The sequence below is a fragment of the Phalacrocorax carbo genome, chromosome Z (assembly GCF_963921805.1).
Source record: "Phalacrocorax carbo chromosome Z, bPhaCar2.1, whole genome shotgun sequence".
NCBI classification, from domain to species: Eukaryota; Metazoa; Chordata; class Aves; order Suliformes; family Phalacrocoracidae; genus Phalacrocorax; species Phalacrocorax carbo.
Window position 1 is genome coordinate 48407054 of NC_087548.1, and position 15303 is coordinate 48422356.

General features: G+C 38.0%; 1 protein-coding gene across 1 annotated transcript in view; it reads right to left on the reverse strand.

Moving 5' to 3' along the window:
• Window positions 1–8579, reverse strand: part of SHC3 (SHC adaptor protein 3) — a 63941-nt gene extending 55362 nt beyond the window's left edge. Inside the window, exon 1 of the mRNA XM_009505297.2 lies at window positions 7577–8579. Within this exon, the coding sequence (XP_009503592.1) occupies window positions 7577–8116 (540 nt within the window). The 5' untranslated portion in view covers window positions 8117–8579. The remainder of the gene's footprint in view (window positions 1–7576) is intronic.
• Between the last annotated feature and the right edge of the window lie 6724 nt (window positions 8580–15303).

Here is a 15303-nt window from a genome sequence, read left to right on the forward strand (position 1 = left end):
CTGAAAGGTATTTCCTGATTTGCCTATCCTGCGTAGCCAGCTAGAGACCTTTTCAGCAGATCTTCACTCTAGCAACTTTACAGAACAGCTGGGTCTGGTGGAAGAGCACTGCAATTAGGTATTGTGTAAGTCTCACCTCTGTCAATAACTTCCTGGACGTCCTCAAGCAATTGACTTAAATCCTCTACATCTTTATTTTCTCTTCAGTAAAATCAAAAGCTTGGTACTTTGCATTTAATAGTGCTTTGTGTTAAAGCTTGTAAACAAACATCACTTTGTAGAGCATGAGGATCTATTAACAATGAGTGTTCCATAGGAGCTAGGTATTATTATCATCATCATTATTATTATTATTAATCCTACAGTGGAGTGAGCCAGACTTCATTGCCTTCTTAACGCTGCTGAAGTGCTGTAAGAGAAACAGGTTCAATGCATCTGCCAGCGCAGCTTGATTTCATATCAGGCCCTTGTAAAGCTCATTAATTCTGAAGATTTTTATCATGACTGAGTGTTGTTAAGGATAACAGTCACCTAGGAACAGGACCATACAGGCAACTGCTTTCATAGTTTCTGTCTCCGACCCAAGAAAAGGTTTTGGGTAGATTTGAAACACTTTGCTGATATGTTTTTAACAGTTTATTGTGGTGTTTGCAGTGCAGCTTCACACTTAATTATTTCCTTTCAGAAGCAGGCTCTGCACAATTTATGCACCTGGCCTTTTCATTCCTGCTCAGACTTCAGGAAAAAAGTAAGTAAAAATGAATGACCCTGTAGCATCTGCACTCAACATGTGGTTACAAAACATGTCCCTACATTTGGTGGCAAAGGTGGTGTTCCTGAAACATTTTAATTTCTCAGTAAGTTAAGGGAACTTTTAAAATGTCTTGTGGTTAATTAAAGCAGCTTGTCTGTAAGAAAGAGACAATTCTGTTTCTGACAATTACTTCATCAGAGGTATGCAGTGTCAAATGTCAGTCAGGATGCTGGCGTCCAATGAGACATGCACTGCCTCATATAATTCCTATGCTAATAAGACCCCAAAATTGAAATAAAGGTGTGTTAGTACAACAACATATCCAGAAGAATGGGAATGATGCTGAGTGAGTTAAGATAATATGTTAAGATAAAATACCTCTCTTTCAGTCTTGTCATTAGTTAAGGTATTTGGTCAACTTACGTCTCTAAATTCAGGATTTGTTGAGATAACAAAACCAGACAAAAATCCCTGTATCAGCTAATATAATGTGATGGTGCTGTGGAAAAAAGGCCTAGACGGCTTTTTCTGTTTACCTCACATTATTATCTTTGTGTCTCCCTATACCCTGTTTGTTTTTACCTTTTATCTTTTTGCTTGCCATTCCTGTCTAATTTCAAAGGGATTTTTTCAGTCTTTAAACTTTTAGCTGTGACTTGGATTGTCTGAGTCAACCTTTTGAGACTGAAATCTTTCCTGGTGCTATGAAAAACTTATTTGAAAAATCTAGAGGAATATCTACCACTTACTTATTAAACAAACATTCTAGATTACCCTTATTAAATTGTGCCCAGTCTCCCTCTGAAAACAAATGATGACTGGAAATGTGCTTGCCCCAAGTCCCATCATTATTCCCATCACAACTCAAACGGACAGGCTCCGCCTCAGACCTGCCTGGAGCAGCCAATGGTAGAGATGCACTGCATTTTATCATAAATGTATAGAAGCAAATGAAATATGAATATTGCATGACTATGTAGAACTGCAGAGAAGCAATACTGAACCCCTCTTCGTCTGTAACTATGGAATTTGTTTCATTGCTTAGGGGAGTAAATCACCCTGAGTGTCAGTAGCTGGGAAGGCTGGCTGTCTCTGGCACTATCCCAGGGCAGATAGCACTTTTCCCATTGCATAAAACAGGAAAATTTAATATTTATACTCTATGCTTTCACCTCAACTTTCTACTATAAAATGAAGCCAGGCTCCAGCACAAGTACATCTAGTGTGTTAACAGAGGCAAGGTTCCTCAATGGGTTATGTGGCTAGGGGACAAAGCAGTGCCCTGTCACTGGGACAAAGCAGTGCCTTGTCTCCAGCCTTTCGAAAGAAAGGCATGGGCTTTCTCTGAAGATTTTGGTTCATCTGCGTGTTTTCTTTACGTTTGTAGCAGCAGATATTTACATTGGGCACAGAGTATTCTTATTGCAACCATTATTTGAAGACAAGTAAAGAAACCAACAACCTTATTTCCAAGGAAAAACATAGAAGGAATTCTGACAATGCAGTTTTACCTCCTAAACAGACCAGCTAAATTCATTTGTGGATCTTGAAACTGTAAATAACTAGCAAGACTGTGTAATTTTTGCTTTAAAAAAATACAGTTCTAAGTTTAACTCTTCAAATCAACATTAATAGTGCCTAAACTGTGTCACTCATTAAATAACCCTACCTATGGAAATTACACCAAAGATTCCAAGGCGTTTTGCAACGCTCCAAATGTACTGCAGACCAGACATTCACGTTGAGTTGAATCCTTCAGCACCAAAATCATTACATGCTTTGCTTTCTAAGAACAGTGTACAAATGTACAGTAATAATACTTGATTCATGTAATTAGAATAATATCATAATTAAAGACTCTGCGGTATGATTTTTGCTCATAGGATCTGATTTAATTTCTGTAAGAAACTCTCTTTTCATATCAGTGGGCTGTACAACAGACCCACAGTGTTTCAGATCCATGGAGCTCAAAAAAGAGGTTTTTGACATAGCAACAGGCATCAATGTCATTCTTTCGTAGCCCAAATAACAGTGAAAGAGAACATGAAGGATGCTAACTGATAGGAAAGGAATATGGCATACTAGGAGGGATTAATTGGTAAAACCAATGCTGTCTTTGTCCCTTACTTCTCTCTCCCCTAACCTGCATGCACACAGCTTTAAACTCCACGATGACAAGCTAGTTTTCTAAGTCTTTAAGCTCTGGCTAACACTCTTTGGGTAGCTGGCTTGAGGATAGCAGACTCTGAATTAGAGGATCAGTATTCAGTCCTATTATCACCATATGGTTGAAACACACAACCCACTTCTTAAATATGTAAACCTCATTACAGACAGGATGCCTTGGGACTGTGTTCCTTATTATTAGAATCACATCCACAAAATCCTACTGAGTATGTTTTTATTCGGGCCATGGCAAACTATCAGTGATTAACCGTTAATACTACTGCAACTTGACTGAGAGAAGCAGAATTGAAATCTATTTTTCACAAAAAAAACCCCACACAAAACAAAAGAAACAAGAAAACCTTGCAAAAATTTTTCTAAAAAGAAGGAAGATAAACTTATCATCAACCAGAAAGAGAAGCTAAAAAGTCTTGCTGTAATGTTAATATTCTTTTTCTTTAACAAATAGGCTGTAACTTTGACTTTATGTCTATTTTAAGGAATAAGAAGGAAGCAGAAACCCTCTTCTGTTTTTTCTTACAGGCTACGCTAGATACCTTTTGAACAGGTGAGCAAAGAGTACCACCACAACACCATGAAGCATAGGTATTCTTGCTCCTACTTCAAACCAGCAGCAAATCAATTCTGGTTGGAGCAGAAAGAAAAAAAAGAGACACATTCTTCCAAAGAGCCCTGAAGACTTCTATGGGAAGGCCACACATGTTGCAGTTTCCACCATGTTAGCTCCACTTAAGGCTGTGCTTCACAGTCTGGGTTAGCCACTAAAAAGAAAAGTAATTTTGTAAATTCTGTGTCTAGTTGCAGAGGTCGGCTAAAATCACATATACGTATCTAAATCTGCATATCTGCATATACACTGGAGGGAAACTATAGCACAGAAGAAAAGGATGCAATAAGAGCATGCAACACAGCAATTCAGTTTGTCTTTAAGCACATATTTAACTTTCCGTATGTAGGAATAGCCTCAGTTGTTTCAGTGAGAATATGCAGAAATGTTTATAGAACTGAAGCTTTAACTTGGTGATGTGTTTGAAAAGCTTCTCAAAAGATGTCTATTTTCCTCATCAGATGTAAATGGCCATTATCGCCTCCCAGGACATGAAAGTGTTAAAATGTTAAAGAAATAACTTTAGTTAGGATTATACTCTTTAGATACTGTGCTACAATATTAACAATTTAATATGCTTTTCACTGAAATATTATTTGCCTCACTTGTGGTGCTTCTTTTAGATGGAGTCCTTTTTCATTCCTACCTCTCAGATACTATCTTTGTATCTGTGTTTTAACACTAGATTTACCCAGGTCTGTTCTATATATACCACTGTCTTGGTTTTACGGCTTCTCAGCTCTTCCAGATATTCTGTATATAGGGTTATAAAATTATGCTACAGTATTTTGGGTTTATTTAGTTTTCAACTGCTGAGAAACAGCATTTTAAGCTCATCAACACTTGTTACAAAACCCAGTCATGAGTTACCTAAAGTCAGACATACATTTGCCTCTTGACTGTTGATCATGCTTTTAATTAAATGTAACAAAACCCAAAACATCTATGCCATTACTCAATTAAACTTATCAGTAGACATGTATCATTGGAAACAAACAGATTTCATTTAAACATTTAACCACTGTTTCATTACACAATTTTACACTTTTTATTATATGTATTTGTTTTTCTGACAACATGAACATTTATAATCACTCCCTGTAGTAATCAGTCCCTCTATGGGGAAAACAGTGAGCTCATCAATGACTTTCATCACAGCAAACCGTGGGGTTTTTTTGTTTGTTTGTTTGTTTTTTATTAAGCCATAATTTGTTAAACTGTTCAGCAGTAGTGTTAAGTAAAATATCAGTACCTCGCCACTTTATGTCTCCTAATAGGGCTATTATGGTCACTGTCTAATTCAATTCAAAAATATTTTTTTCATTTTTGTGAAAATTTTCACATTCAAATGATATTTAAAAATGCAACATGAAATCCACAGGGAAAAAAAATTTTAAAAGTGCCAGTTTTTTATGGGTAAAAATAATTCAATTGCAGCAGACCATGAAGATCAGAACACAGTTCTTGTTTACCATAATCCTACAGCCATTTTTAAGCATCAGAGTTTCACTGCCCGTTTGAAAAAACAGGTAATACGTGAAAGTGTGGGGACAGCAGCAAAGTTACAGATTTGTCATACATTGCACATAGGAACTTTGTGCCTCTTACTTCAGATGATTCCAATGTGAGTTATCAAACTGCCCAGTAGTTACAATTTACCCTGTCCCATAAGCAATTTTCAAGTTTTTAATCTGGATTAATGAGAAAATAGTAACCCAGTGCACATTTACACAAAAAAAAATCATAAAAGCTTAGCTGGTTAAAAACAAATCTAATTTTGTCTCATTTAACTAATGGCATATGGAATTTTCTGCAAGGCATATGGTACTAATTAAACATGGTACGAGTCCCCCAGATAGTCAATATAGCCATGAGGTATCCAAGGAATGTTTCCCTTCAGTGTACATTATCTATGTATTGATTTGATGGTCTGAATGCATAAAAGCCCTGAGAACTAACAATGTTTAATGATGTGGGAACTGCACTTCTATTCTTATCTGCAGTTGCTGAGGAAAATTCTGAGATACTTAATGAACAGGCAAATTATGAACTAACCAGGACTGGTTTATTTTCATTCATTCATTAACCACTGATTTTGATATTTATTTTTAACCTTTTTTTTTTTAACATTTAGAGCACTGTTCTGTGACTTTACATGCCAGAGAGCATGAAGTTAGAGACATCACCCTATTTTTTAATAGAAACAATAATCTAGATTTCATACATTTTAATGACATTAACAAACACCTAAAATGTAAGTTGTATGGTGCTAATGATTTATTTTGAAAATTCTAATGTACATAATGTGTATAAACACACTTTCATGTATTTGGTACCAGCTGTGCTAATTAAAGTATTTGTTCTACTATCAGTGTTAGATATGGGTTAATTATTAACTTTAAATGTAAGTCCACTTGTATGTAATTTTAATTCTCTTTTCAATTCAGGGATATCAGCTTCCTCTAGCATACAGAAGGTCAACCACTGAAAAAATTAAGAAAACGAATACTGTATTTGTTCTGCTTCGTAATGATCACTTCAGGTAAAACAAACAGCAGCAGTGAATTCTCACAGTCATTAACTGCCTACTTACAATATCCCAAGCAAAATAAAAAATAAAATAGCTGAGTTCCCTGAGCTAATGGGAAAATGGTAAATGACCTTCCATTAACCAGGATATTTCCATCCAAAAGAACGACAGGGTCTCAACACCACTATATCCAGCATCAGTGGGTTATTTTTATCAAGACACTTCTCGAACAGCAACAGAGCAGCAGTTTGTGTTCTGAAAGGTAGCACTGACTCTTTTGTAGTTCCAGTAAATTTCAGAGTAATAAAAAAGACAGTACAATTTCAATAGTGCTCTGAATTGGCCAACTTACTCAATCTACCATCACTTGCAAAATCTACCATCATCACTAACAGAAAGAAATGAAAATTGCTTCCTACTGCTCCAACTGTTAAACATGCACTCTGCTTTTGATAATGAGACTTGAGAAAAACTGGTGAGAGTTAAGCAACAAGGCTATCACTCAGTTTTAAAGCATCCAGATATAAAGTCACACTGTGACTTTTATACCCCAAATAAGATGAGATTGAAAATCGACCTGTAATCTTATTAATACTCTGCTACAAAACAGTTTAACACTCAAGATACAAAAGCCACTTGGCAAATAAAACATGGTGACTGAAGAACTACTTCTGGACAATAACATTATTTTTATACTTTCTGCACACAGTGCTGGAAGGTGTAACCAGAATCTTACCTGACAACAAAAACATTGCATTTATCCTTCTCTCAAAGGCTCTACTTTAACATGTCATTTCCAAATAGTTTCAAAGATGGAAATATTACCCTGTAAACTTAGGATTCTCTGCTCTTGACATGCTGTATCAATGAACTGAAAAGAGCAATAACATTTAAGGTGGCTGAATTCTCATTATGTAAAACAAGCTGCATTTTCCTGCTCAACCCACAACAGTATTTCTATTTGTGGAACATGATAAGAATTGTGCTCTGTGCCTTGCTGTTCTAAGGTTTCAAACATAATTTCACTTTAAAAACACACGCGTCCTTAGAGATATTTTCAAACTGAAATATCATGCAAGATTAACAGTTCTTCACACATCAAGGAGTCTTTCTTTCCTGATGTATATTGCACCAGACATACTGAAAGCCTATGTATCCAAGATATACACAGTATGCTAGATAACACTGAAAACCTAAATTCAGAAGAAGGGAAAAAAACCCAAAACAGAAAGTAAGAAAACCAGCTTTTAGCTTAGGAACAGTATTTTTACACAGCTGTAGAACATTAACTGACAAAGAACCTATTTGCAGGTTTGCTCTAATTTAACAAATTAACACAGCTTCCCAACCCTGCCTTCCTGCATTTACATACCATGCATTATGCACAAAAAAAAGGAATAGAGAAATAGAGATCCTTTCAGCATGTCTAGCCTGTCATCAAAACCAGCAGCAAATTTTTCATTGATAAAAAACATAGAATGGAAGAAATCAGACCAACCTTCACAATGTATGTCACACCAGGTCCCAGGATCTTCTCACTCGAGTGCAGCCATCCTCGAGAGGGTTTATTGACAAAGCTGCTACTTTGATTCCAGTCTTCACCTCCCGGATGCATTTCCTCTGACCGTGTTTTTTTCCCCATACTCATCTTGCTCACGTCCTGCTGAGAACACGAAGTGGCAGAGACAAGGTTACATGTGTTGTCTGAAGCCCCTGCTGCTGAGCTAGAAGCACTCGAGCTTCCCTGCAACTTGGAGACAGCAAGCTCCTTTACTGCAGAGGAGAGGTTTTTGATACCCAAAAGACTGCCCGTGTGAGAGAGTTTCAAGTGGGACACTTTATGGATGAGGGTACACAGGGTGGTGGGTCCATCTTCTTGGTCCTTGCGGAGAACCTCTGGCGAGACCAGGTACGAAGGTGCTGTTGAAGTCGTAGCAACTGCTGAGACCTTGCTGTTCATGGACAAATTGTGAATAAGATCATCAACTGATGTCACCGAATCATTCCTGAAGCGGTTATACTTGGTACGTTGAAGCATGCCCTTCTATCTGGTTTCCTGCATATGTTCTGGCAAATCTGATGCCAACACAGGAGATGCCTGTGCTAACATAGCAGGCGATTCATAACAACATGGATGGATAACTAGATTTTGGGGTAAAAAAGAAAAGAGTAAAAGGAAGAACAAAAAAATATATATTTTTAAGAAATTTCTTATGGTTCCCCGTTAAGGTTGGGTGAAGTAACAGTTTTCTATGACAGAGATCCCAGTCCTGCTTAGAGCTGCCAACTCGCTCACAGCAAAAGCATGACTCACACAAATGAGAAGGACCCTTTTCAACAAAAGGCTCAGTGAACACTGCAAATCACTTCCTGTAGCAAAAAAAAAAAAAAAGAAAAAAAAAAAACCATCCACCCACTTACAGCACACTAGCACCAATCAATTCTCAAATTTCCTTTTCCTATCTTCTCAAACAGATATTTCCTTCCAACCTTTAATTCCTCCCCCCCTCCCCCCCCCCCCCCCCCATCACCACCGTTTTGGTACCAAAGGCAATTACCTTTAAAATTGAATTAACAGCCTTTATGGAACACCACACTTTATTCTTCTGCTTAAATGTTCTTCCACCTCACATATTTGTGAATCTATAAAGAAGTCACAATTAGATAGCAAATACCTGGATAATATTTGCACATACATAGCCTCCTTCCCACCCCCCCCAGCAAAACAGACACCTTCAAGGTGTTCAGAATACCTTTAAGCACACAAATATTTTAAAAACAGACATCAGAACTAAAGAATATACACATTTTCTTCCACAAAAGCAGCCTAACAGACTTTACAAGTGCCTTTGTGTCAATGCTACCTCTCACAGAAACTGTTACATCCGATTTTTGACAGAGAAGGAAATCCTTCTCCCCTGTTACTCCACAACAACCTCCTATTTTAATGCAGGAATTACATAAAGTACCTATGTGTGAAGAAAAAGTATTTTTCTGATATCCAACAACAGGCTTAACAGATGTCTTTTCTTTCACCACTGATATTCATTCTGAAGAAAAACATGGAGACGATCTCTGATTCACTGGAATGTTTGGTTTAATTCTGAAAAATGAAAAAAACCTAAAAGAATATTCAAAAGTCCACATAGCAGCAAACTGACACCCTGCAGTGAAAAATAAAAAAATGCACCAGGTCTTATTAGACATAAATGTCAGCCACAAACACTTGATCTGAGAAGTAGCAAAACATGCAGAAAACAGATATTTCATTTCTCCTATGTTTTTTTGAAAAATACAAAATGTGTACAGCATTGTAATACACAATGTGCATCACAAGCCATATGGCTCTTTTCTATAAATTGACCTTCTTTGCAAAACATCTTTTGGATGTAGGACAATACACTGCATTATAAACAAATTCAGACCAGAGAAGTTGCGTAGTGCAGAGTTATTTTTTAAACAAATTACTAACTGCAGCACAATTTAAAGGAAAAATCCTATGGAATTCCTTCCCTCTCCCATGACTAAAGGCTGCAGTATACAAAGTGCAAATACAGTGAAACAGCCAGCTCAAATACAGGTATTTCATTAGTATATTCATGACACATTAAATTAAGTCAGCACCTCTTATCCCAGCAGTGATGAGTAACGGCAATGTCCTAGTCAGTGTAAAAGCAGGTTTCTAGTGATCTGCGGAATAGCCTTTCATCACCACACTGCGAACCTGCTACAGCATCCACACAGCATTCACTCCTCTCTTCATCCTCCTAGCATAGCAACAGCAAATATACACACCAAAGCCTATTTTTACGTGTCTCTACTGCCCAGAAAACCCTATTGCTCCCAAATGGCTCTCTTCATTAGAAGCGGCTAGCGAAACTGCAAAATGTGAATGAGATTCTGTGCGTGTGAATGAAAGGGCTGGCTAGCATCCCCACATTTCTGTGAATGAAGTGAGGCCTCGCAGCCTCTGCCAGGCAATCCCTTGGGTGCTCACCAGCCCAGCCAATACCAGCCGGCTTTGATGACTCATTCAGCAAAGCCTTGCTAAATAGTGGAAGATCCCATTTCGAGCACAGGCGGCACCTTTTTTGCAGCAACACCAGAAAATGAAGCTGGAGTCTGAGCAGACGAGGGTGGGTCCCAAAGCCCCTGTGGAAGGGAGGGTGTTGCCGGAGAAACACATGGGGTGTCCACAGGGGTGGCAGGTGAGGAAAACCAGGGAGTCAGGTCTGGATTCCTCCCCGACGTGTTCATTCAGCCGGTTCATTTACATCCAGGATAGGAACATGAATGTGCACATTTCATCTGATGTTTGACTGCTCTCTATGTGCACCAGCAGATTCACAGATTTTGCAGGTCTGCCTTCAGAGACCTCTGACTAAAAAAACCAAAACAAAACAAAAACCAAAAAACCAAACCTGCTTGAAAAAAATGCATATACTTATTTACCCTATTTGCAGAGTAGGCATTTAAAAGCAGTATGATCATCAGTTCACTGGAAGAGAGGCAGAGGGAAAGCTAGAGGATAAAAGCTTTCCAGAGCACCAGCAAAGGGACTAATTTCTGACACAGCTTCACTGGGCACAGAAACGCAACCAAGACATCCGATGGATGTTGTGCTCTCCCGGAAATCTGACATTAGATGTTGAAGAGGAGTAGTAGCCACTGAATTACCCAGTGCTTGAACTCTGGTGCTCATTTCAGTGTCTGATTGGGAACTGGTCTCCTTTACCATCTGGCCCTAAACTGGGAGAACTGAACATTTTAAAACCTTGCCTTTTATAATTCTTGGGACTAGAAAAGGTAGATAATTTTGCCCTACAGGCAACAGGTTCAAATCCAACTCCAGGAAATAATGAATGAAATTAGGAGACCTTGTTATAGGTGTAAACTGCAATTAAATGAGGATCTAGTTAATTCTAGCTATTGCCAGATCATTATAATAACCTTGGCATTTCCAACAACATGCCAGTAGCTTGCACACCTGACTATACCATGCTAGCCTTAGATGAGCTTGTTACTACTATTATCATAGCACTACTGACAGCAAGACATTCAAACCCCCACTTCTCTCTAATCTCTCTATCTGCACCTGTACTAGGTCAGCTAGTAAAATGGATCCAAGTTGAAAACAAGCCTTTTTCTTTTCTTTTTGCAGGATATGAGCCAGGCACTGCCACCATGAGTAACAAATAGCTGTGGAACAATGAGTTCATTGCTGACTCAGTAATAAAATCATAGGTGGACATTCAATGTTGATAAATGCAAAATAATAACTAATCCTAGCAATACATACACAGTGAGGGGGTGTACACTGCTTCTGATGAAGTACAGTATTTCTTATGAACTACTGGTATTTTTGGCATATCTGACCATTCCTTTTTTTTTTTACTTTTTTCTCCATTGTTTTTTCAGTGCTGTTTTCTCATGGATCCTCTCACCCTGACACAGTCTGTGTCTCGTGTGACTATTTCTTCTTTTCCCCCTCCAAGTGGCTGTCAGGGGCTCATCCTTAGCTGCTACCTCTTTTCTTTCTGTATCTTAACTGCTTCTGCAGCCCGTATTTCAGAAGCAAATTTTATTAACAGCAAAGGGTACAGGAAAAAAAAAGATACTGGGGAGCAAGATTAGAGGGAGGAAAGGGGAGAAACTACATTTTGGTTTCCATTGTTAGGATGAGGTTTAAAAGGATTTAAATTGCTGCAGATGCAAAGGTAGGAGGCATTGTCAATACACAAGGTAAAGTGGGTAAGATGGTGTGATCACCATAATGAGGAAGCACAGGCAGACCAACTGCTATGTTCCATGGCCTGTAGTAAGAAACTCTCCTGAATGCAAAAAAGGTGACTTTCAGTGACCCATATTTAGAGAAATATTACTCATATAATCAGATTCAGCGAAAAGATGCAGACTGTGGTTAAATATGTACTCTATACAAACAAGTGCTAGAAACTGTTAAATTCTGCTGAAAGACTATTTGCATTTCAACAGCTTCTGCCCAGTGGCAGTAAAATTGCTTCTGGACTAAACTGAATTTTAAAAAATGAGCTTGAGAAAGACAATGACTTCTGAAAAAAATAATCCAAACTGAATATAGGTTCCCTAAGTCATAAGAAACCGTGAATATGTCAGACAAACTTAAATACAGATGTTGCTATGAGTTTTAGTTGCAGCACACAAAATGTAGCTGTCGTAGTTGACATTCCTCTTTCCAATAAACCCTAAACAATGTTACTATGATGCAGCATTAAGCCATCAGCAAGTAGGGTGGTATTCCATCTAATCTGATGGACACAAGGGTTAATGGCCTGCTTTAGTAAATCACAAATGCTTGATTCCTCACATGAAAAGATAGCATTTCAATAGTACAAAGGTTTCTAATATCCTGTGGGGACATTTCTTCTCTTGATTAGCTAACTGAGAAGGGAAATACCAGCTTACTTTGCACCAGCTAGATATACACCAGAAATCTCTTATCCATGTGTTAATCAGCCTAATCCAGCTCTATTTATGTGAGACAACCTCCAATTATGTAGTTACAGACAAGCAAGATAACATCAAGACAAGCCAGAGAGAGTTATGATCTAACCTTCTTAAGGAGGTATGCTGCTATTTTAATTAAAAAAATGTTTCTAATTAATTTTGATTCATCTATTCTGTTTGTCCATACTTAACATCATATTCTGTCTTTCTCTGAGTATCTGATATACCTGCACACAGAGCACAGTTACGTGCTCCTGCGATTTCAAGGAAGACTCATCACATAGCTGACAGAAATATTCAAAGGCACTGAAGTTTCCATCAGTGTCATTACAAAGAGCCATGACTACATACCTCTACTTCAAAACATTCTGCAGGAAAAAAATGTAGACTGAGCTCACAACACTTAGATATTTTTATCATACTGGGTGTTTGAGTCAGATCTCAGCTTTCTGTCCTATGCAAAAAAAAAAAAAAAACCCAAACACAAACAAAAAAAACCCCAAGACCTGGAGGCAAAGGCTGTGGTTCTTCCCTAGCAAAAAAAAACGCAACCAACCAACCAAACAAAAAACCTATTTTAACAAATTCCAGTTGATTTATTTCAACAAAAAGCTGCTGTAAATTGCCCCCATCTCCCTTTCATTCTCGCCCCTTCTCTCTCACCCGATCAGAGTTTCACTGTTTCCGTGGCAACCTTATTGCTAAGGGTGGGCTGTGCCAGTAAATGGGAGCATTATCTGTGGCTTTGCAAGTTATTTCTCTGGAAAACCACATTGTTGGAAGTATTACTGTTCAAAATCAGTGATCATTAATAATTAATTACTAACTTCTGACTTAATTTATATCAGTGGACTGTAAAATTAAGGTCTGAAACCTGCCTACAGATTTCTGTGGGGATGCTTATGTTTCGAGCCAGAAGCTGACCCTAAACAAGGAGGATGCTTTTTCTGTTACTTAAAAATACTGAAACAATTTTGTCTTAAGACACTTTCAACCTTTGAAATATGACATGAAATATTTGGAAGAAAATTAAACTTGTAACTCCTCCTGCTCCATTAGTGGTTCCTGGGGGCCTATTGTTAAAAGTCAACATACTATAAAGGTTCAGAGTAAAGATGGATCTGAGCTAATACCCAAATCTGAACACGACAGTAAGCTTCTCCAAGGCAGGATCAGACAGGGTAGTGCATTAAAATCTGCAGACCAGCACTAAATCAACTTTGTAACATGGGACCTGCTCTTACAAAAACCGAGATCTTTACATTAAATTCTTCCTTTCTCTAAGCCGGCCCCTGAGGTGAGAAAGAGAAGTAGCAGCAGTGTAATAGGGCTGTATTTTCCAAGTACTACCTAAAGCTCAGCCAAGTCTGTGTGGCTGCCTGCACCTGCCACAAGACCTTTGTAGCTGTTCTTCGTCTTTTTCTCTGTCCCCAGCTACTGCCAGAAGCCTGCACCAGGAACCACACTCTAGCTAGGGCATCACCCTGGACAGGGACTCTCCTGCCCAAAGAAATACCTCCCAGTCCTGTTTTCTTCTGTGTCCATAAACTATCACATGGTTGACAAACTGTACTGTGTTGTGAATAATGTAATAAGGGGCCCATAACCTTCTCTCTGGTCCTATGATGCACTCATACTGATGGAAATGACAGTTCTTCTGAGTATATATGCATTAACATCCAAGGGTCTCCAAGTATTTTTATTTTAAACAATCAGAAAAATTGGAGATTCGGAGGAGAAAGTAAATAGCAACGTAGTTCACTGCCAAATTATGCAAGAACTCTTTCTGCTGTCTTCCTTTGATGGGGTGCCAGCCAATTACTTATTTGTTAACCCACTGTCTTTTTGGTTCTTATTCATGAGATGCATTTAATAATTCAGTTGTTCTTTTTTCTACTTTGTAATAAGGTGTCTGTTTCTGTTCTGGTGGTTTCTGGTGGGGTTTTTTTGGCACGTTCTTTTTATTCTGTTTATACTGTATTTTCCTAGAAATGGTTTGCAAAGTTGCTTTAAAAAAATTGTATATGAATTTCTGACTTCAGGAGTTTCCTGTTGATTTCAATAGAAGTAGAATTTTATTTCAGGTTTACCAATCCAAATGCAAGTCCGGGAATTTTAATTGTTTCTGAATTTTTTTACAAGAATTCTTAGGTGAGCTGATTAAAATGTTGAAAAGCCTCTGTGAGGTATTTGTTATTAAAATGAATGATATTTCATTGGTTGCCATTCAAAAAGTATGTTTATTTTTATAGAAATGTAAATAATAATTTATTACATATACAGTATACATACAAATATGTGTTTTACCACCATGAGAAGATTTATAATCCAGTACCTACTCTATTAGGATAGCTAAATACTGGCAAGAAGAGCAGCAATTGAAAGGATGATGTGGAGAAATGCACAATGCTCTTTTTTGTAGCTTTTGGCATCAGGCAGGGTTAATTGTACCTTCTCTGAGCAGACAGCAGCCCATTAAAAATATCAGATTTCCCCAAATCCATATGTTCCCCCTCCCCTAATTAAAAGGGTATAATCAAAACTATAAGAACCAAAAAACAACAGAGTATAAATGGCCATCTTTGTCTTACGTTTCACATCGGACCAAAATCCTGGCAGTATGTGTAGAGATTGGTGACAGTTGCAGAGCCGTTCAGCCTGCTCTCACCCTCCTGGCACTGACTGCATCACCTCTGCTGTGTTGCCTCACAATGCACGCTGTGGCATCTGGCTGAAGGA